The 20,674-nt window shown below is 37.9% G+C and overlaps 1 protein-coding gene across 3 annotated transcripts in view; it reads left to right on the forward strand.

The window, feature by feature from the left end:
• The window catches only part of LONP2 (lon peptidase 2, peroxisomal), a 105,485-nt gene that overhangs the window by 16,817 nt on the left and 67,994 nt on the right, over positions 1–20,674 (forward strand). For all 3 annotated transcript variants that reach the window (XM_040633263.1, XM_040633261.1, XM_040633262.1), the window contains 2 exons: positions 12,416–12,674; positions 20,531–20,672. In XM_040633263.1, the coding sequence (XP_040489197.1) occupies positions 12,416–12,674; positions 20,531–20,672 (401 nt within the window). The remainder of the gene's footprint in view (positions 1–12,415; positions 12,675–20,530; positions 20,673–20,674) is intronic.

The following is a 20,674-nucleotide window of genomic DNA, read 5'->3' on the forward strand; positions in this document are numbered from 1 at the left end:
AAGCACACATTTATGCCCCACATAAGATGTGCTGTACAAACCAGATTTCTGGATGTTGAATTTTTAATATTAAAAAATAGTTGCCTATTAACCTACAGAGGACCATCCTTTCTGGTACTGAGAACTTAAAAAAAATTGTTTTTACCTCCTAGAAGGCCCAGAATGAAGCACGGTCGTGTTAAATTAACTATCTGGGACAATGTTAAGGTTAAAATAGCTCCTGTTTTTTTTTTTTTTAAACAATGTTATACATCAAATTTATTTTTAAAAGAATAGATAATCCAGATTAAATATAAATCTTGTCAAGCCATTATATGATTTAGCAGGTTCTAAATTTCATGGATGTTGACCATATTGTCCCTGATTGTAATAAAACTAAGAAAACAAACAACAACAACAAAACCCACAAACAAAATATAAATCTTACTTAATATACAATTTGTATAATACAAATTATTATTCAGTAAGATATTATTTATAATAATGAGAAGTTATTTTTAAAATACAATTAATTACAAGAACCTTTCTGGGGGGGAAAACTAAAGGAGCACTACAGTTGGACTTTGCCATGTTTAATCCATAAACATTTACTCTTACCTTAAAGACAGCATTAAATATGTGATCTCATATGCTACAAAGTTTTTTCAGCAAAAATCTCAGGAGGAACAGCCTAATGCCTTAACTTGAATCTAGTTTGATCGTTTATTCCCCTCCCCCCAATTTCTTTACATTGAACACTAAATTGAATGTATTAATCTTTTCTGCTTCTAATGTATATGCTGCATTTTTTCTTTGACCCTTGCTGTCCTAAGGCAGCAACATTCTCTTTTTTTTCCAAATTACAGTTTTAGATGACCAAATGGTCAGGTGTATGTTAGAGGATAGTGTGGTTTTTAGAAATGCTATTTGCTGTATGCTGTCTGCTATCTTTGGTTTTTTTGTTTTGTTTTTAGATTAAATTAGCCCGCATGGAGTATAACATTAGTTTCAGGTGTAGTGTTCAGTGGTTCATCAGTTGCATATCGTACCCAGTGCTCATCACATCACATGCCCTCCTTAATGCCCATCACCTAGTTATCTCATTCCCTCAACCACCTCCCCTCTAGCAACCCTCAGTTTGTTTCCTATAGTTAAGAGTCTCTCATGGTTTGTCACCCTCTCTGATGACTTCCCATTCAGTTTTCCCTCCCTTCCCTTATGATCCTCCGTGCTGTTTCTTATTATTCCATGTATGAGTGAAAGCATATGGTAATTGTTTCTTTGATTGACTTATTTCGCTCAGCATAATACTCTCCAGTTCCATCCATGTCAATGTAAATGGTAAGTATTCATCCTTTCTGATGGCTGAGTAGTATTCCAGTGTGTGTGTATGTGTGTGTGTGTGTGTGTGTGTATGTATATATATATATATACATACACACACACACCATGTCTTCTTTATCCATTCATCTGTCGTTGGACGTCTCGGCTCTTTCCACAGTTTGGCTATTGGGGACATTGCTGCTATAAACATTGGGGTGCAGGTGCCCCTTTGAATCAATACATTTGTATCTTTGGGGTAAATACCTAGTAGTGCAATTGCTGGGACATAGGGTAGCTCTATTTTTAACTTCTTGAGAAATCTTCATACCGTTTTCCAGAGTGGCTGTACCAGCTTGTATTCCCATCAACAGTGTTAAAGGGTTCCCCTTTCTCCACATCCTCGCCATTTGTTGTTTCCTGTCTTGTTAATTTTAGCCATTCTAACTGGTTGTGAGGTTATATCTCATTGTGGTTTTATTTTGTATTTCCCTGATGTCGAGTGATGTGGAGCACTTTTTCATGTGTCTGTTGGCCATTTGTATGTCTTCTTTAGAGAAATGTCTATTCATGTCTTCGCCCATTTCTTGACTGGATTATTTGGTTTTTGGATATTGAGTTTGATAAGTTCTTAGTAGATCTTGGATACTAGCCCTTTATCTGATATATCACTTACAAATATCTTCTCCCATTCTGTAGGTTGCCTTTTAGTTTTGTTGACTGTTTCCTTTGCTCTGCAGAAGCTTTCTATCTTGATGAAGTCCCAGTAGTTCATTTTGCTTTTGTTTCCCTTGCCTTTGGAGACTTGTCTAGCAAGAAGTTGCTGTGGCTAAAGTCGAAGAGGTTGCTGTGTGTGTTGTCCTCGAGGATTTTGATGGATTCCTGTCTCACATTTAGGTCGTTCATCCATTTTGAGTTTATCTTTGTGTATGGTATAAGAAAATGGTCTAGTCTCATTCTTCTACATGTGGCTGTCCAGTTTTCCCAGCACCATTTATTGAAGAGACTGTCCTTTTTCCATTAGATCTTCTTTACTGCTCTATCGAAGATTAATTGACCATAGAGTTGAGGGTCCATATCTGGGCTCTCTGTTCTGTTCCATTGATCTGTGTGTCTATTTTTGTGCCAGGACAATACTGTCTTGGTGATTACAGCTTGGTAATAGAGCTTGAAGTCCGGCCACATGATGCCACCAGCTTTGGTTTTCTTTTTCAACATTCCTCTGGCTATTTGGGGTCTTTTTTGGTTGCGTACAAATTTTAGGATTATTTGTTCCAGCTCTGTGAAAAATGTTGATGATATTTTGATAGGGATTGCATTGAATGTGTAGATTGCTATGGGTAGCACAGATATTTTAACAATATTTATTCTTCCAATCCATGAGCATGGAATGTTTTTCCATTTCTTGGGATCTTCCTCAAATTCTTTCATGAGTGTTCTATAGTTTTCTGAGTATAAATCCTTTACCTCTTTGGCTAGGTTTATTCCTAGGTATCTTACGGTTTTTGGTGTAATTGTAAATGGGATTGATTCCTTAATTTCTCTTTCTTCTGTCTTGTTAGCGTATAGAAATGCAACTGATTTCTGTGCATTGATTTTATATCCTTCCACACTGCTGAATTCCTGTATGAGTTCCAGCAATTTTGGGGTGGAGTCTTTTGGGTTTTCCACAGAAAGTATCATGTCTGAGAAGAGTGAGAGTTTGACTTCTTTGCTAATTTGAATGCCTTTTATTTCTTTTTGTTGTCTGATTGCTGAGGCTAGGACTTCTAATACTGTGTTGAGCAACAGTGGTGAGAGTGGGCATCCCTGTTGTGTTCCTTAAGGACCCTTAGGGGAAAAGCTGTCAGTTTTTCCCTGTTGAGAATGATATTTGCTGTGGGCTTTTCGTATATGGCTTTTATGATAGTGAGGTATGTTCCCTCTCTCCCTACACTGTGAAGAGTTTTTTTTTGTTTTTGTTTTTTTTAAGATATTTTATTTATTTATTTGACAGAGATACAGACAGCCAGTGAGAGAGGGAGCACAAGCAGGGGGAGTGGGAGAGGAAGAAGCAGGCTCATAGCGGAGGAGCCTGATGTGGGGCTCGATCCCATAACGCCGGATCACGCCCTGAGCCGAAGGCAGACGCTTAACCGCTGTGCCACCCAGGCACCCCCATGTGAAGAGGTTTAATCAAGAAAGGATACTGTACTTTGTCAAATGCTTTTTCTGCATCTATTGAGAGAATCATAGGGTTCTTGTCCTTTCTTTTATTAATGTGATGTATCCCATTGATTGATTGGCTAATGTTGAACCACACTTGCAGTCCAGGAATAAATCCCACTTGGTTGTGATGAATATCCTTTTAATGTACTGTTGGATCCTGTTGGCTGGTATCTTGGTGAGAATTTCAGCATCCATGTTCATCAGGGATATTGGTCTGTAATTCTCCTTTTTGGTGGGGTCTTTTCTGGTTTTGAGATCAAGGTAATGCTGACCCCATAGAACGAGTTTGGAAGTTTTCCTTTCATTTCTGTTGTTTGAAACAGCTTCTTTAAATGTTTGGTGTAGAATTCCCCTGGGAAGCCATCCGGCCCTGGACTCTTGTTTGTTGGGACATTTTTGATTACTGCTTCAGTTTCCTTGCTGGTTATGGTCTGTTCAGGTTTTCTGTTTCTTCCTGTTTCACTTTTGCTAGTTTATACGTTTTAGGAATGCATCCATTTCTCCCATATTGCCTAATTTTTGATATGTAGTTGCTCATAATATGTTCTTAAAATTGTATTTCCTTGGTGTTGGTCGTAATCTCTCCTCTTTCATTCATGATTTTATTAATTTGGGTCTTTTTTTCTTTTAAGTAAGTCTTGATAGGGATTTATCCATCTTATTCTTTCAAAGAACCAGCTTCTAGTTTTGTTTATCTGTTCTACTGTTCTTCTGGTTTCTATTTCATTGATTCCTGCCCTATTCTTTATTGTTTCTCCTCTCCTGCTTGGTTTAAGCTTTATTTGCTGGTCTTTCTCTAGCTTCTTTAGGTGTAAGTTTAGCTTGTGTATTTGAGACCGCTCTTGTTTCTTGAGAGAGGCTTGTATTACTACATGCTTCCCTCTGAGGACCACCTTTGCTGTATACCAAAGGTTTTGAACAGCTGTGTTTTCATTTTCATTAGTTTCCATGAATTTTTAAAATTCTTCTTTAATTTTCTGGTTGACCCATTCACTCCTTAGTAGGATGCTCTTTAACCTCCAAGTGTTTGCATTCCTCCCAGATTTCCTCTGATGATTGAGTTCCAGTTTCAAAGCATTGTGGTCTGACAGTATGCAAGAAATAATCCCAGTCTTTTGGTATTGGTTGAGACCTGATCTGTGACCCAGTATGTGATCTATTCTAGAGAAAATTCCATGTGCACTCAAGAAGAACGTGTATTCTGTTGCTTTAGGATGGAATGCTCTGTATATATCTGTGAGGTCCATCTGGTCCAATGTGTCATTCAAAGCCCTTCTTTCCTTGTTGATCTTCTGCTTAGATGATCTCTCCATTGCCGTGAGTGGGGTGTTGAAGTGCCCTAGTATTACTGTAATATTAGCTGTGTGTTTCTTTAATTTGGTTATTAATGGTTGATATAATTGGCTCCTCCCAAGTTAGGTGCATAAATATTTATAATTGTTAGATCTTCTTGTTGGGTAGACCCTTTAAATATGATATAGTGTCCCTCTTCATCTCTTACTGTAATCTCTGGTTTAAAATCTAATTTGTCTGATATGAGGATTACTACCCCAGCTTTCTTTTGAGGTCCATTAGCATGGTAAATGGTTCTCCACTCCGTACTTTCCATCTGGAGGTGTCTTTGGGTCTAAAATGAGTCTCTTGCAGAGAGTGATTCAGTGGGTCTTGCTTTTTTAATCCAGTCTCTTGCCCTCTATCTTTTGATTGGAGCATTAGGCCATTTACATTCAGAGTAACTATAGAAAAATACACATTTAGTGCCATTGTTTTGCCTGTAAAGTCCCTGTTTCTAGAGATTGTCTCTGTTTCTTTCTGGTTTATGTTACTCTTGGACTCTCTCTTTGCTTACAGGATCCCCCTTAATATTCCTTGCAGGGCTGGCTTGGTGGTCACATATTCTTTCAGTTTCTGTTTGTCCTGGAAGCTGTTTATCTGTCCTTCCATTCTGAATGACAGCCTTGCTTGATATAGTATTCTTGGCTGCATGTTTTTCTCATTTAGTACCCTGAATATATCATGCTAGCCCTTTCTGACCTACCAGGTCTCTGTGGAAAGGTCAGCTGCCTGGCAAATGTTCCTACCTTGTAGGTTATGGAGTTCTTGTCTTGAGTTGCTGTCAGGATCTTCTCTTTATCTCTGAAATTTATAAGCTTCACTGTTACATGTTGGGGTGTTGATCTATTTTTATCGATTTTTGATGGGGGTTCCTTGTACATCCTGGACTTGAATACCTGTTTCCTTCTCCAGGTTAGGGAAGTTCTCAGCCATGACCTGCTCAAATATATCTTCTTTCCCTATCTCGCTCTTTCTTCTTCCTCTGGGACCCCAATAATTCTAATATTGTTTAGCATCATGGTATCACTGGTTTCTCAAAGCCTTCCCTGATGGTCCATTAGCTGTTTTTCTCTCTTTTTCTCAGCTTCTTTCCTTTCCATCATCTTGTCTTCTGTGTCACTCTGTCTTCTGCCTCATTTACCATACCTGTTAGAGGATCCATTTTAGACTGCATCTCAGTTAAAGCATTTTTAATTTCAGCCTGATTAGATTTTATTTCTGCATTAAGAGATTCTTTAGTGTCTTTTATGCTTTCTTCAGACCCAGTTAGTAACTTTAAAATTGTTATCCTGAATTCTGTCTCCAACATTTTACCTATATCCATATTGATTAGATGTGTGGCAGAGAATATTATTTCTGGTTCTTTCTTTTGTTGTGAATTCCTCCTTCTAGTCATTTTGCCCAGAGAAGAATGGGCGGATGAGAGAACAAAATCAAAAATACCAACCACAACCCAAGCAAAATACACACCAGACAAATCCGAAGAGGTCAGAAACCAAAACAGAAAAGAAAAAGAAAAAATGGGGGGGGGGAGGAAAGAATATAATCACCCATGGACAAAAGAGGGTGATCCACTTGGTCCTGGGTGTATTTTGGTCTGTTTGTTTTCTGACACTAATCCCAAAATTGTAAAGAAAGCAAAACTTATATATATACAAAAATGAAATTGAATTCAGTGACAGGAAGCCAAAAACGAAGAATATACCTATAAAATATAAATGTAAAAATGAAAGTTAAAAAAAGACTTAAAAACAAAAAGTAGATTAAAATAAACTAGTTGAAAAGGAAAAAAAAGGGAAAGGAAATTTTTTTTTTTTTTAAAGATTTTATTTATTTATTTGACAGAGATAGAGACAGCCAGCGAGAGAGGGAACACAGCAGGGGAGTGGGAGAGGAAGAAGCAGGCTCACAGCAGAGGAGCCTGATGTGGGGCTCGATCCCGTAACGCCGGGATCACGCCCTGAGCCGAAGGCAGGCGCTTAACCGCTGTGCCACCCAGGCGCCCCTTTTTTTGGGGGGGGGGGGAAGGAAAATTTTAAACTGAAAGGTAAAAGAATCATGAGAAAAAACCCTCAAATTCCACGTACTGTTCCCTGCCCCCCCCCCCCCACTGGAGTTTTGCAGTTCTCTGTGTTCCGTAAACTTGGTATTCGCCTGATGTTCCAGCTGGTCTTCTGCAGGGAGGGGCCTGCTGCGCTGATTCTCAGGTGTCTTTGCCTGGAGGAGCTGTACTGCCAGGGGCCGGGGCTCAGTGTAAGCTGCTTCCAGTTGCTCTATGTGGCTTTTGTTCCCTGAAGGCTTTCTGCACCACTTTAGAGGATAAAAATAAAAATGGCGGTGCCCCACTCTCCAGCCCCAGAGCTAAAAGATCACGTCCCCCTCTCTTCAGTAAACCCTCAGGGAAAAGCAGTCTTCATGTTTGTGTGCACCAAACTCTGCAGACTCAGGCGTTACACAACTGCACTGATTCTCCCGAGGGAGGGAGGAGGGTTGCTGTGGGCCTGGGCCACTTGCAAGGCCCCCGCATGGAGATCGGTTGCTAGTCGTGCCATGGTTAGTGGTTTATGGCAAACCCAAGCTGAGAGCCCACTTTGGCTTGCTGACCATAGCCAGTTTCCCAACTCCAGTGCTTGGAAATTCTGCTGGCTCAGGCATCCTCTTTTTTCCTGTGACCCTGGGGATCCTGAGACCACACTGTCCCACCTAGGATTCTTCTTCACTTCGCCACCTGAGCACCTTTCAGCCAGGGATGTCATCCCTCATGGGAGCAGACTTCTAAAAGTTTCAATTTTGTACTCTGGGGCTATATCACTTTCCGGTGTCCTGCTTACAGACGCTCTGTCCCCATGCCATTTGTCTTCCGATATATCCCCTCACTTTCACTTCTCTGCACCGCCTACCTTGCAAAAAGTGGTTGCTTTTCTATTTGTAGAATTCCAGCAATTCTTTTCTTACATCCCCAGGTTGAATTCATGGGTGTTCAGAATAATTTGATATCTAGCTGAATTCAAGAGACCAGATGAAATGAGATCCCCTACTCTTCTGCCATGTTGCCTCCCTCCTCAAGATAGCTCCTTTTTAATTAGTTTTTTTGGAAAGGATCACCTAACACATTTTTAAAATTTATTTATTTATTTGAGAGCACGTGCACGCATGCGCACGCAGTGGGAGAGGCAGAGGGCGAGGGATTGAATCCCAAGCAGACTCCTGTCCGAGCACAGGGCCTGATGTGGGAGTCAGTCCCACAACCCTGAGATCATGACCTGAGCCAAAATCTAGAATGAGACCCTTAACCGACTGAGCCACCCAGGCACCCCAGGATCATCTTAACACATTTTTAATGTGCATGGCTAGGTACTAGGATGAAATTGGCCTAATCATCTTCCTTTTGTTTTGACAAGCCTTAGATTTCATTCCTCTTATAGTTAGGTTCTTGTTGTGGAAAGCAGGTCCATTCTAAGTTATGCTAGTTATTCTTTCATGAATGCTCTGTAAATCTGCATTCATCCCATTCTCTAGATTTTGGGTTTTTTTAAGTTTTTCTCTCCGTTTGAATGTATATATAAAATTAAATTAATTCAAATTAAAAGGCTAATTCACCTTTTGTTTTCTCTTAAATTCTGAGAATCTGTAAGTTTTCATTAGATTAAAGTAGGTTGCACTGGTGAACTGTAGAAGCAGTTGTTCAGAAGCAATATTTTTTTTTTTGCTTTATGTGCTTTATTTTCCACCTTTATTTTGGTATAATTGATAAACAGTAAAGTGTACATATGTAATATATACATTTTGATGAGTTTTAACATGTATCTGTAATACCATTACCATAATTAAGATAGTGAACATATCCATCACCTCTTAAATTTTCTCATGCTTCTCTGTAATCCCTACCTCTTTCCTTTCCCTCCCTATCCCCAACCTCTGTAGATTAGTTCATATTTTTAAAAATGTTATAGAAATGGAGTGATGTAGTATGTACTCCCTTTTTTTTCTGATTTTTTCAGCATAATTAGTAACTTGTTTATCCATTTACCTATTGATGGGTATTTGGTTTGTTTCCAGTTTGTTGGCTATTATACATAGAGCTGTTGATGTTACTGTGCTGGTAAATTTATTTCTTAATTTATTTCATGTTTGCATGACAACATTGCCTTCTAGTTGAAGTTATTTTACCAAACAAACTGAAGCTGAATTTCTTGATTTAAGTCTTTATTCAGAATCCTTTTTGGAAACTCCATAGTGAAACGAGTGCAGGAGAGCATGTGTTCCCATTGACTTAGCTCCTCGTCATTGTCGCCTGACCAGTTTGAGGTCAGCTGTCAGTCCTGATCTCACTGGGTTGTTGGGAAATCCATTTTGGTTCCAGTAGTCTTCTGTTAACTCTTAACTCTCCAGTGTCTACTTTTTAAGTGAAGTGGTCCTGTTCTGCGAGATTTGGGGAGGGCTCTGCTCCATTAGTTTAGACCTGGGAAAGAAAGTTACATTTAAACTTTATATGTGTTATTTAACTGCTCTGCTTTTGTTTCGCCTGCCATTCTTCCTTGATAGTATATATTTGATAGTTTTTTTGTTGTTGTTAATGGAGTTGTGACAATTTTCAAACCCTGTTACTTTGTCTTGACAGTTGGACTAGTGTACAGTGCTAAGAGCATCTAGATAACTTTGTAATCCCAGGGGCCTTATTTTGAAATTTTGGTATTATCTCTGTAACATTTTTCTGTGCTTCAGGATTTATTTTAACTAATGACATAAGGGAAATGCAGGGCGCATATAGAATATATAGTTTAGTGGTCTGAGAATATTAACATTGCAGATTTGATAATTTGCCATCAGTAGCTTAGTAAGTTGCTCTCAGCTTCCTCCCTCCTCCACTTGTCTTATTTAAAAAATGAACTTAATTACTAATCAGGAATTTTTACCAGGCTTATACAGTATAATTGTACAGATTTTGGAGGAAAACATTTCATTGAACACAAGAGTGCTGACTCCTGTTCTTTACCTAAATAAACAAGAAAATATAAAAACCGGGCAAAGCTGTTACTATTTTCACAACTATGGAAGGAGACCACCCACGTGCTAGAAACTCAGTCTCTGCTAGGTGTGGGTCAGCATTAGAGATGGATGGCATTCGTGTCCCTGCCCCACATGAACGTACTTCTCATTGTTTACTATTCCAGCAGAGAACTGAAAATGGGTAAATTGTAGTATAAAGGGAGGCGTGTTTGAACTTTTAAGCCATTCCTATATAGAATTTGATCTAAATAATTATTGTAAGCGTGGTTACAAAACCATGAACATGTCTTTTGTGATTTCTGAAAGGGAAGCTTACCTAAGTAGAGATCATCAAAAGCAGAAAAGAAAGATTTGGAGAAATAAGTTTGCTAATTTTCCCATCTTGAATGGAAAGGGCCAGTAGGTACCATTTCAGTCTTCCCGTTGTAAAGAAGATTTAGTATCAACAGAAATAGTACTACACAATTAAAAACTCAAGGAGTTAATACTTCGTTTTAAATTTTTTACACATAGCCACACGTATTATTCAAAATAGGAAGTGTGCATTTTGAATCATTAAAAAGAATAATCAGAAAAAAATGTATCCTGTGTAGAAAAAGACACAAAACAATACTTTATGTAGTATGGAAATTATCTTTCCTCAAAAGTCGAAGCACTGTTTAAAGTTGTCTTTACTTGGCATACCTCTTAGAAGAAATTCCTTCAGAGTGTTTTCAGTTTTTTCTGAATTACATGGAATTCTGTTCTTAGTTTACTAAATGTTAATTAGGGGTGGATGTTGCATTATAACAAGGGCCTTTTTAGGTACAAAATGACATTCTGGTGGAAGGTTTTCCTTCTTGGACATGGTGGTGTAATAAGTATATCAGTAACCTAATATTAAACCATCTTTGCATAACTAAAATAAATCCCACTGGGACTTAGTAGATTACTCTTAATAGGTTTGATTTACGAGCGTTTTAGTATACAGAATGGGACTGGTCTGAAGTTTTCTTTTGTGTTTGCCTACGGTAGGTTTTAGAGTCTGGGTTTGCATTATAAAACAGTTGGGAAACTTCCTCTTTCATTTGATTCATGTATTCATTAATTGGGGTCTGAAGCCAGGAAAGGGGGAAGAAGTTTTGTTCTTCCCTTTCCAAATCGCTTAGCCAGAACTAAAAGCAATAGTACTATAATTAAATTACATACATTACTGCTTAGCTAGGTTTTTTCAAACTAGCTGGGGAAACAAACTACCATTTAAGGCTATTTTTTTTTTCTTCTCTGTAGGAAAAATGCGGGGCAGCTTCCAAATCACTGATTGAAAGAGTGGGCTTGTGTGTGTTTTCCTCTTTCCCAACCTCTCCTCTGTCAGTGTGATCATGTGGCATGTATCATCCCCTGGGTGTCACTCAGCTGATGAATTCATGCTGGTGACCATCAGTATTTAATGGTTTAATCTACGAGTATTTTAAGTAGTAAAGCACATCAGTAAACCTGGTGAAAGCTTGGCTGTAGAACCAAATCCTAACATACATTCCTGGTGAGACTTTAATTGATAGACAGTTCTTTACATCTTAAATTTTTTTTTGACGCAGCACTTCTGTCTGTAGATTAGTTGAAGGAAGTAATTGTGGATATAGGTAGGGATTTAGTTACAGCGATGCACAGTAAAGCAGGCTTTATAACTGTGAGGATTTGTAGATAACCTAAGTGCTCAGTAGTAGGGAATTATTTAAATGAGTATGGATAATTAATGGAATATTATGTAGTCATCAAAATGTTACTAAAAAATACATTTGACACTGAAAGGTGTCCATAATATGCAAAGTGAACAAACATGATACAAAACCTGAAGGCATCGCATAATCTAATTTGAAAAATAGGTTCTAGAAGCACATGTCACACACACACGTACAAAACCTGCAATAATAGTGTATACCAAAGTGACGGTGGGGATGCTCTTGTGAGGACATGAGATCATGGCTGACTGTTTTCTTCTTTCTATTGGTGTCATTGGGTTTTCTGGAATGAGCATACATTTCTTCTGTAATAAGAAAAAAACACTTTAAAAAAGAAGGAACAAATGCCAGCACACATAGAATATGTAGAAATTATGTCTCCATAGAAGAAATGTGTACCTAGAAAATGAAATGATAGCAATATAAACTCCTCGAGTTTGGGGTTTTTTTTTAAGATTTATTTTTGAGAGACAGCACACATGAGAGCATGGTGGGGGGAGCACAGAGGGATAAGCAGACTGCCCCTGAGCAGGGAGCCTGTTGTGGAACTCGATCCCAGGATCATGATCTGAGCTAAAGGCAGACACTTACCCAACTGAGCCACCCCAGGCAACCTCCTTGAGTTTTTAATTGTGTATGTGGTACGTACTGTTTCTGTTGATACTAAGTCTTATTAAGCAAAAAAGCCAGGTCCAGGTCTCCCTGAAGACTCATTTAGAAAGATCCACTTCTGTTCTCGTCACTTTTTTTTCTTTCTCTAAATCATGTTTTACTTTTGTCAGCCTTGAAAGCAGTTCTTCCATTTAAAAATTCTGTGTGCTTACTCTGCGGTTATTTGACAGACCGTCTGGACATTCGAGCAGCCCGGATTCTTCTGGATAACGATCATTATGCTATGGAAAAACTGAAGAAAAGAGTGCTGGAATACCTGGCTGTCAGACAGCTGAAGAACAACCTGAAGGGCCCTATTCTTTGCTTTGTTGGCCCTCCTGGAGTTGGTAAAACAAGTGTGGGAAGATCAGTGGCCAAAACTCTTGGTCGAGAGTTCCACAGGATTGCACTTGGAGGAGTATGTGACCAGTCCGACATTCGAGGACACAGGTAGACTCTTTCGGTTTAGTCTCTGGTTCTCCGTTTTAGTTGACTAAAGCCCCTCAAAAGCCAAGGCATAATATATATCTTTTTCTCAGAGGACTATTTGTGATACCTTGAGTCAAAAGGACATTCATAATCCTTGTTTATAGTCCATCTATAGGATGTTTATAACTGGCATCGAGCCTTAACTGTAATGGTACACTCAAACCACCCTTGGTATTTGTATGACAGTGGATAACGAGTTTCTGCCTTAGCTTTCCTGGAATTTCATTTGAATGCAGTTATAAATCAGTTACGGTTAGATATTACAGTGTCTTTACATTCATTTTGGCCTAGTAGCATTTCATAAGTAATGACCCGTAACTCTTAGAGTTTAAAAAATAAGTACAACAGCTGGGGCCAGTAGGAGAAGGGAAAAAAATCTTTGCTAACAAATGTGTTTGCAGTTTAACTTTCTTTTAAGAAGGCTGGTTTTCCGTATGAGTAATAAGGAGAAAGGTTAGGATAATTATTAAGACCTCTCCTTGCATTTTTGACACCCTTTCTGTAAAGATACATTATGCTGTGAGAACTGAATCTTTGATTAATCTTAAATTATTAGAATCAGATTTGCATGTTATGTTCATGGTTTTGTTCTCTGTGGTCTCTGTTGCTCAGATTGGAAGATGCTTTGGGAAAGCATGAACTTTGTTTCGAGGTTAAGGGTTTCATAGCAGTTGCGAGTTGTGAGAAAATATACCGATAGTGTGTGTATTAAAGAACATTTTAAAATGTAGACACCATGGATGCTTATAAATATGATGTTGTAAACCTGAAACTAATGTCAATGATATCTCCGATTTTTTTAAAAAAAAAATTTTTTTAAAGAAACTGCTGAACTTCCAGTAGAAAGTAATTAAACTGAAGATAAAACTTCTCTCCTCAAGGTCATCCCTCGCCTTAAAGTTGTTAAAGCAATCTAGATTATAAGTGGAGGCTTTGAGAAGCATGTCAGTGCAGGCAGTGAGCAACTGCCAATGGCCAAGGCTAATATAAATGCATATTTACAATTTGGTGAAAGGGATTAAACTTGGATTGTGGTGGGGGGGAAAGAATATGGTGGTTTTATAACACCTTGTTTTCCATTTGTCTTATTCATAAGATCATTGGCCTTAGGCGGGGATGGGAAATGGTTTCAGAAACTTTTCCATGAAAATTGTTCTTTTTCTCTTTTATTTGCTTATTTACAATTCTTACGCATTAAAGAAAAGTCATTCCAAGATTTCAATAAATAAGCAATGAGGGCTGCAGATTAGGTTAGGGAATTGATCTGGGTCATTCTTTCTGGCAATTTCAAACTATTTTTGTCACCTAGACTTGCTTATCCTCACATGTGCCACTAGAGGCTGTACTTGGCTTTTGTAAAGAAATTGGCACCTTGTACCAATATTGGAGAAACTGGAGGTAGAGCCTGCACCTTTTTATTTTATCTAGAGAGCTTTTGGGAGATATTTCCCATTCAAGTGACTTGATTCATGCATTCAGAGTTGTTCTAGTTCACTTTTTTCTTTTGATATCTGTAGCATAGTATTGTGTGTTTGACGGAATTTAGAAAGGGAATTTGTGGGATTATTGTTGTGAAGTTAATGTCGTGAGCCCATGACATGTAGGTAATTTGTCCTCTTTCTTGCCACATTGGGATTGCTTATTCAGTAAGGCTTGGAAAGCGCTTACTCAGTGCCTAACACACAGTAGTAAGTGTTTGATAAAAATTAGCTCTAATTAGGGGCGCCTGGGTGGCTCAGTCGTTAAGTGTCTGCCTTCGGCTCAGGGCGTGATCCCAGCGTTCTGGGATCGAGCCCCACATCGGGCTCCTCTGCTGGGAGCCTGCTTCTTCCTCTCCCACTCCCTCTGCTTGTTTCTCTCTCACTGGCTGTCTTTCTCATTGACTGTCTCTGTGTCAAATAAATAAATAAAAATCTTTAAAAAAAAAAGTAAATCAGTCTTAAAAAAATTAGCTTTAATTATATTTTAATTTTAAATTCTCAGGAGAGCAAGTTTACATTTAAAAGCTTCAGTGACTTTTTATAAAATTCAATCTGATTTTTAAATAATCCTGTTCTTGGCATTATTATTTAATTTATGTGACAGAATTGTGGAAAAATGTATTTTTGTGATGACTGTTGGTGGGCAATATGTAATATAGTTCTCACCACTTCTTGTGAACGTTGTTGGTTTCAAGCAGAGCTCTGTTTTAAGTCTTTACTGATACTGTTAGACATAAAATCTGTTCAGGTGAGCGTACTTCCACATGTGTGAGTATCATTAAGAAAATTGAATGTATTGCGAGTCTTTTGTAAAATGAGGCTGTGTATTTGCCTAAAAAATGTGTAAATATAAGCTTTTTAGGAATGTATGGCATGCGTAGAGGCTGTGATCGTTGCCAAATAGAGGGTACGTGGATTAGTCTGAATCATTCTGTGCCTGCTGGTAAGTACTCGCTCGCCGTCACTATACTGGGTGCTTCATTAAGCACTGCAGCAGGCTGCCCTTGCACTCCTGGGGGCTTATGACCCACCAGCCCTCCCAAGGCATCAAAGCCTGGAGGAAGTTGTTGGGAAGCAGGTGGAGAGTGGGGTGTGGTCATTAAGGAGAGCAGAGGTTGAGAACAGAGGTGTAGGGGCTGATGTCAGAGCTGTGGGTTGGAGGTGAATAGAAGGGGAGGAAGAACAGTAGCTCATAGCACAGTCATGGGGTGGAGTTTGTGAGAACAAGTGGTTCCATGTGACAATTGAAGCATTTTGGAAACACCCAGGTCTTGGCATTTAAGTAATGGTCACATGCTTGCAATTAGAGTTCATGCAAAGTTTTGTTTTTTCCTCAGCCTCTCAGTAGGCACCACTGTTCTGCAGTCTTAAAATAGCCAGGGAAAAACAGAGCTGCTTTATGTTATCTCCCTTGCTTATTCTCTTGATTTCGTCACTCACTTTCCCTATTTTCCCATGCTCAGAACTCTGTCCTTTTGCTAGAAATACCTGTTTATGTGAAGGAAGGTATTATTAGGAATTGATTTTAAAAACAAAGATGTATGTTTTAGAGTTCGATGATAATGAAGTGGGAGATGGGGAAGCAAAAGAAAGACTTGGTTTACATTTAAATCTTAATCTTGGAAAATCGTAATCTGACTTTACATTGGGCCATTCTTTTTGTTTATATTATTTTGAGTGGCTTAAAGGAAAGAAGAGTCATGTTTATGCTCCATATTAACTAATACAGCTTTTCAATCTTATCGACATTTCTCATGTGGGTTTGTCTCCATTCGGGTTTTTCCGTTCACTTTCATAAGCCACAGAATCTCTGTTCCTATCAGTTCTTACAGCTTAACATTTTTATATTTAAATATTACATTTAAAGAATTTAAATCCGTTCATAGCAATTAAATATAACTTCTTTTAGGATGAAGTTTTATGAAATCATGTTTGCATAATCGTTTTTCATTAGTTGTTTCTTGGTGATATATTTATTGCTATGATATATCTCAAGTTATTGTTGATAGTAACTCTTTGGAAGTGGTTTGTCAGCTCTTTGTTCAGATAATAAAATGATATCAGTGCAAGGAATCTTTGGCTCGAACAAGATGAGAAGAAAAATGAATTTTGCTTTCCACGATCCACGTTCATGAACCTGAAATGATGATGTTCTAAATAAATTAGCTTTTTCATTACTAGTCTCCACGAAGGGAAAATAACCAAAGTAGCAAGCTTTTAATATATTTTTAGCATAGTATGCCAGACATGTTATGGTTTACTCACTATCCTCCTTATAACCTCTATTTGCATATAGCTTCTCTTTGCCTCTTTAAAGTGTAGTCTTATTTTTAGGCCCCAGTTCAAGGCTTTCTCCATTAATATATGTGCAGTCAGATATGATCTTACTCTTTAGCTCTAAACTGACCACTTACTATCCATTGTTTTCTTTTAATGATTAAATAATATAGGCCTCTGGCATTCGTAATTATGTACTGTGGAGATAAGCTATAAATACGGAAAAAGTATGAACTCTGTAGAGCAGGGTTTTTAGCTTGTCTTATTGTCCTTTGTCTTACTCCATGCTTGCAGCACAGTGCCAGACATGGTAAGTGCTCTCTGAGTGCTTTGTGAGTACAAGTAAGATTAAAACATAATTGTATTTTGGAAGTCTTGCAGTCCTTTAAATGAGTGCATCTGTACAAATGAGTACATAAAAAGATTTAGGAATGACCGCTATAAGAATAACAATTCGATTTGTTTAGACATGCTATATTAAAGACTGTTTTTAATTCCTTAAAGACTGTTTTTCTTTTGAGATCATTAGGATCTCTTTTAAGGCTTATTGCTTTTCCCAGTTGCGGATATATATATATATATATATATATATATATATATACACACACACACACACACACACCCTGGGTAGAAAATTTGGAAATTTTTTTTTTAAAGGAAAAAAAAATTATCGTGTTTTCTACTATACGCAAAGATAATCCCTGTTAATATTTTATTTCCTGCCAGACTTTTCATTGGGCAGCTTTTACCCTTTTTTTAAAGCAATTGTAATCCTACTCTTTCCACCTAATGTTATAATATACATTTTTTTTACATTACAAATTCTTCCTAAGTATCGCTTCAGTAGTTTGCATGTAGCCCATTAGAGCTCCTTCACTGAGCAGGCATGAAAACGTGATGGTAAAATGCCTCTTTCCCCCCTTCTTTAAGCATTGGGAAAGAGGTGAGTAAATATGCGTCTGTTCCTGATATTTAGGTATCAGTGACGGGGACAGGCTGACCAGCCCTTTGGCTTACATTGGATTTGAAGATATCCAGGCACGGAGTAGTAAAGTAGTTGATTACCATGGAGCTGTAAATACATGATACTGTAATTGTAGTTGTTTTTTGAAGCATAAACCAGACTATATTTTGGAAAGTGAAAAATGCTGATTCTTGTAACTTAACATTTTGAACCGTGTAAACGCTTATAGTTTTGTTTATGTCATACACCAGTTGAATAGTCCTGATAAACCTATGAACTGCCTGTACCAATTATAAGAAAAATAGAAATTCATTTATTTTTTAAATTAACTTGCGTACATTTCTAGGTAATCATGTATTTAGGCAGAATAATAAGAAATTGAAGAAATACATTTTTTGCAAACTTCTCTGTATCGTGCTATGTTGCTTTCTAGATGTTATATCATGAGGAAGGACATGGAAAAATATGTATTTAGGCCTCAAAAAAGTTGTAGTTTGTAAGAGTACTAATTTCCTTAATTTCCTACCTATGTAGTTTCTCAGGAGGATATTTTGATATGCTAATTTATTTTTTAAAAGGGGTTCTCTTGTGTGATGTTGAAAGGGAACATTTTTATTTTGTGTATTACTACATTTATCACGATCTGATTCATATTCCAAAGGTTTATTCTGTATCTTTAGTCGGTAGATTGCATGCTACCATACCTTCTGGCCAAAGATAGCACATAACAGATATTTTCCATAGCTTATAGGCCCTAAGTAATGGTTCTCTTCTTTGTTTGACCTCTAGACTAGTGGTACACATTTGGAGGATGTCACCTGTGATTGAGGAACATTCAGGGCATTGAGTGTGCTTGGTACTCTGGAAAGACATTAACAACAGTGAACATCTTTTGAAAGCTTACTATGTGCCAGGCACTATGCTGTGTGCTTTACCTATTACATTCTCGTAATCATATAATTCATGAGGTTGACACTGTTATTATGTCCACTTTACAGATAAGAAAACTGAGACTTAGGTCAAGTAGTTTGTTCAGAGCAGTATTCAGAGGCTTGTGTGGCCTTCACAGTGGTGATGGAAAGATACTTTGGGTGCTGGCATGGTTGATCTGATGTCCTTAAATAAATTGGAAAAACAAGCTTCTTTTTTGAGAACAATCTGACGGCTCTATATCCAGGGTCTACTCTGTAATAAGACTTGCTCTCTGTCATCAGAGTGCTCACTGGCTCTTTAGAAGAGACCGTGTACTTGGTACCCATGAATAAGAACTAGGTTGTAACTGCGTCAGATGAATTGCAGGGCCAGTAAATGCTGTGGACATTGCATTAGTGGAAAGATGACATTGTGAGAGATGGTCAGGAAAAGTTGTCTAGAACTTCTGGATTTACATAGGCAGGGAGAGTATTAAGGGCAGGAAGGTACCATATTAACAGAGGTTAAAAAAACGCAAGGGGTGTAATAGGATTGTGATTGTAGATAAAGCAAGAACCTAATGGCAGCAGGTTAGGAAGGCTGGTGGAGACTGCATCGTGAAGAGCCTTGAATTCCAGACAAAGGAGTTTGGATTTACTCACTAGGCTCTGGGAAGCAATGGAAGGTTTAGGAGGAATTGTTTGTATATAGACTATGATCTAGATTTCTGCTTCTTTAGGAGGGGCACCTGCCTAGAATATTATTTTTTTTCTCCATGACTTCAGGTCTAGAATTGTCAGTACCTGTTTTTAAAATCTACTTGTCAGAAACAGTAAGGAAAAGAAATAAGTTGATGCAGTAAGAAATGACCCTTAGAGGCTTTGCAGTGTTTTGTTTTGTTTTTAATTTCCCTTCCCTGCTTGTTCACAGAATACTAGCAAATCTGTACGTTCTCTAGAGAAATAATTTGAGAGACTTTTATTAATTTTGAGTCTCGTCCTTCCTGTATCCCCTTCTGAAATCTTGAATGTGCTGACTCCTTATTGTAATATGACAGTGTTTATTGTATTTGGTTCCAGTGCCTCGGTCACCCTCTCTGGATGTAAGGCATTCCCACGATATTTGTAAGGCTTCCTTGTCTTTCCAAAGGTCGCTCTATTTACTCTGTCCTACTTTATACAGTCATGTGGTGAAACTGAGGCCTGCTCTGCGGATCGGCTTTGTGCCCACCCTAAGATAACTGTAGCCGTAACACTCACCATTTGATCAGTTTCTTGTAGGCGGACACCCTTTTATGTTTTCACAAACAGGATCTGCTTTATGCATGGCTTAGGCAATAAGATTGTAATTAAAATTAGTAAATTGCTGCTTAAAATAAAGTTTTGCTGACTTTGTAAAAAAAAAAAAAAGGTCACTGTTTTCAGTTTGACAAACACATTTGGTTTTATTTATGCCACCCTCTAGATCTGTCATAATTATGTGGATGATTCTTGTTCAGATACGATAAAGGAGCCTCTACCATTTTAATGCACAACAAAATATCTGGCTGAACTTGGTTATACCAGTTAATCTATATAGGATGAACACAGTTTTATTCACAAGATACTGTTGACCCCAAATCTTACTATAAATAATAAGAAACTATTGCCTCTAAAATAAAAGAATTTGGATTTTTTTTTTTTTTTTTTTGGTCTGCATTTTGAGTGGCCCTTTGAACCAATTCTGATTTTCTTCATAAAGGTGATGATGATGTTTTAACCAGCCCTGGGACAACCATTTCAGTGTGTAAAAAGGTGCTTGTGTTGGGGGTGGGTAGGGCGGGTACTCTGAGAAACTATGAAAAGCATAGGAATTAAATTCATAGGCTCCTTTGGACATTTTGGAATCCCGAAAAGTAAGAGTTATGATCATTGTTTAAGTATTACGTTTCTCAGTTTCACTAAATGGTAAAAACTACATTCTTCCAATGTCATGGGACACTTACAGCCAGAATTAAATAGAAAATAAAAATTGGATCTGATAACTCTTGGTTATATCATAGAGCTTTTTAAATATATAGTACCTCTTTGCTATATTACTGTGATAACTAAATGACTTTTTCCCGGTCCTGAATTTTGATTTCTAAGTGGTGCTGCTCTTGCCTCCTGCCATCTTGTCGTTAACTTGCTGCTTGCTTTCTGTAGGCGCACCTATGTTGGCAGTATGCCTGGTCGTATAATCAATGGCTTGAAGACTGTTGGAGTTAATAATCCAGTGTTCCTATTAGATGAGGTTGACAAACTGGGAAAAAGTCTGCAGGGTGATCCCGCAGCAGCTCTGCTTGAGGT

The sequence above is a fragment of the Ursus maritimus genome, unplaced genomic scaffold (genome assembly GCF_017311325.1).
Source record: "Ursus maritimus isolate PB19 unplaced genomic scaffold, ASM1731132v1 scaffold_19, whole genome shotgun sequence".
Classification (NCBI taxonomy): Eukaryota; Metazoa; Chordata; class Mammalia; order Carnivora; family Ursidae; genus Ursus; species Ursus maritimus.